Source organism: Austrofundulus limnaeus, unplaced genomic scaffold (assembly GCF_001266775.1).
Source record: "Austrofundulus limnaeus strain Quisiro unplaced genomic scaffold, Austrofundulus_limnaeus-1.0 Scaffold92, whole genome shotgun sequence".
Classification (NCBI taxonomy): domain Eukaryota; kingdom Metazoa; phylum Chordata; class Actinopteri; order Cyprinodontiformes; family Rivulidae; genus Austrofundulus; species Austrofundulus limnaeus.
This window is the reverse complement of record NW_013952494.1, coordinates 1,246,856-1,248,855: the sequence shown is the minus strand read 5'-3', so window position 1 is coordinate 1,248,855 and position 2,000 is coordinate 1,246,856. Positions and strand designations below refer to the sequence as shown.

At 38.7% G+C, this 2,000-nt stretch overlaps 1 protein-coding gene across 1 annotated transcript in view; it reads left to right on the top strand.

The window, feature by feature from the left end:
- LOC106520443 (beta,beta-carotene 9',10'-oxygenase) overlaps nt 1-2,000 on the top strand; it is a 16,477-nt gene that overhangs the window by 8,986 nt on the left and 5,491 nt on the right. The window contains 2 exon segments of the mRNA XM_074559747.1: nt 98-238; nt 1,590-1,750. Of these exon segments, the coding sequence (XP_074415848.1) occupies nt 98-238; nt 1,590-1,750 (302 nt within the window).

Genomic DNA, 2,000 nt, shown 5'->3' with positions numbered 1-2,000 from the left:
ATATATATATATATATATATATATATAGAGAGAGAGAGTTAATAAACTTTATTCTAACAAATACAACAGTATGACTGGACAATGTGCTTTCCTCTAGGTTTTTTCTACAACATCATCCGTGTCCCTCCCCCTGAGAGCGAGGCAGCAAAGACGGATGCAGCCGACCTCTCCGGAGCCGAGGTGATCTGCTCCATCCGTGCAACTGAATCCAGAAAACCTTCCTATTACCACAGCTTTGGTGAGCTATCTGTCTCAGCATAACAAGCAGCCGCTCCGTTACGTTGTCTGCATGCTGGATGTATTACTAGATTAAAATCAATAAGGTCTGTGTCGATCTTTACTTTTCTTGCTTCCGCAGAGCGATTCTGCTTCACGGAAACATTTTTGTACCCATAAAGTTTAAATTCTCCTCTCGTGCTGCTTTATTTGTCATTCATGGTTATTATGTCCTTTACCTTTTTCCTCGGCATTACTTGTCTCCCTCTGCAGCTCTGACCTCACTAACCTCTTATCTCTTTAAAAAGAAAGAAAGAAAACCTATATTTCAAAAATATATTTTCTATTTAAGCCATGACTAAGTTCCTAGAAAACAATTGCAGATATGAATTTGTTTTTTTAGTCTAGTCTTTTGTTTACTGAGTTGTAATTTTGGTGTTTACTTGTCTGTGCACGTTGTTGCCTCTCTATCTATAAATCAGCTCTGACGATTGCTTGTGCACAGCTATATTTGGCAGAATGAAATCTGCTCTTTGTTGGAGTTCTCTAAAAGAAAAGTCTCAGCGGCAACAAAGCTATCTGCTGGGAGAACTAATCTGTCTGATATACAAACACATGAACATGGATCTGGGTAAAGTAAACAGTGTCAGAAGCCTAGCGTGGTAAAGAAGGCTGCTGTTTGGCAGAGTCTAAGTTTAGTGGCAGGTTTCATGATTCACAGGTCAGCTGATGCCCAGAAGGACAACAAAGTGGCCATTAAAAACCAAACATGGAGCCTACACCAGTCTGTTAAAAAAAAAGACTCTGCTCTTTGATATAACACCACATTGCCTCATTTGGTTTTTCTGCTGCACCAGTTCCCTGATCACATCTCTGACCCCGTCCTACTAGACCGCTGGGCACCGAAAAAAAATTCCTCAAGTGAGGAAACATTGCACCGAACACCTCATATTACATTTCTCACTCTTGTTCCAGTCGGGTAACAGAGTTTATGCTTGCAATTCCATGTTTTTGTGTGCAAGAACAGCACTTTTTATCTGATGTTTTTCCTCCGAAGTGTCAGTCAGAAAATACTTTATTTGGAAGCTGATTTTGATGGATGTTGCCTGCTGCAAAATGAGGGATCACTTCAGAGATGAAAATAATATCGTAAGATAATTGAAAGAATGTCTATCGCCTGCCACAGCTCATGCCAGAGTTTTAGACTAAGATTTACGTCGAGATATGATAGAGTTGTAGCCGTTTCGGTCTAACTTTAAAAACATGCACATTCTCATGCATTATTGCAAGTTGTCCCACTGAGAGTATGTGTGTTTTCCTGTGGACAAACAGTATTTTAATGTGTTTGTCCTGTGTGTTTTCTTCTTTTCCAGTCATGTCAGAGAACTACATTGTGTTTGTGGAGCAGCCGATTAAGCTGGACCTGCTGAAGTTTATGCTCTTCAAGATCCAGGGGAAGAGTTTTCACAAAATCCTGACCTGGGAGCCTCAGTGTGACACCGTTTTCCACCTGGTGAACAGACACACAGGCAAGGTGTGTGAAAATAAATGTTGCAAAAATATTCTGCACTTAAAAAAAATATAAAAATATGTGTTGTAAAGGTCTGTTTTTATGACAAAGTATTAAGGCCACTAGGCCAGACCAGGAGAATTATTATAATTTTTAATTCCGAGAATAAAGTAGTAATAATACAAGAAGGACTTTATTCTCATAATAGTATGACTTTATTCTGGTATTTTACAACTTTATTTTTACATAATTTTGACCTTATTCTGATATATAT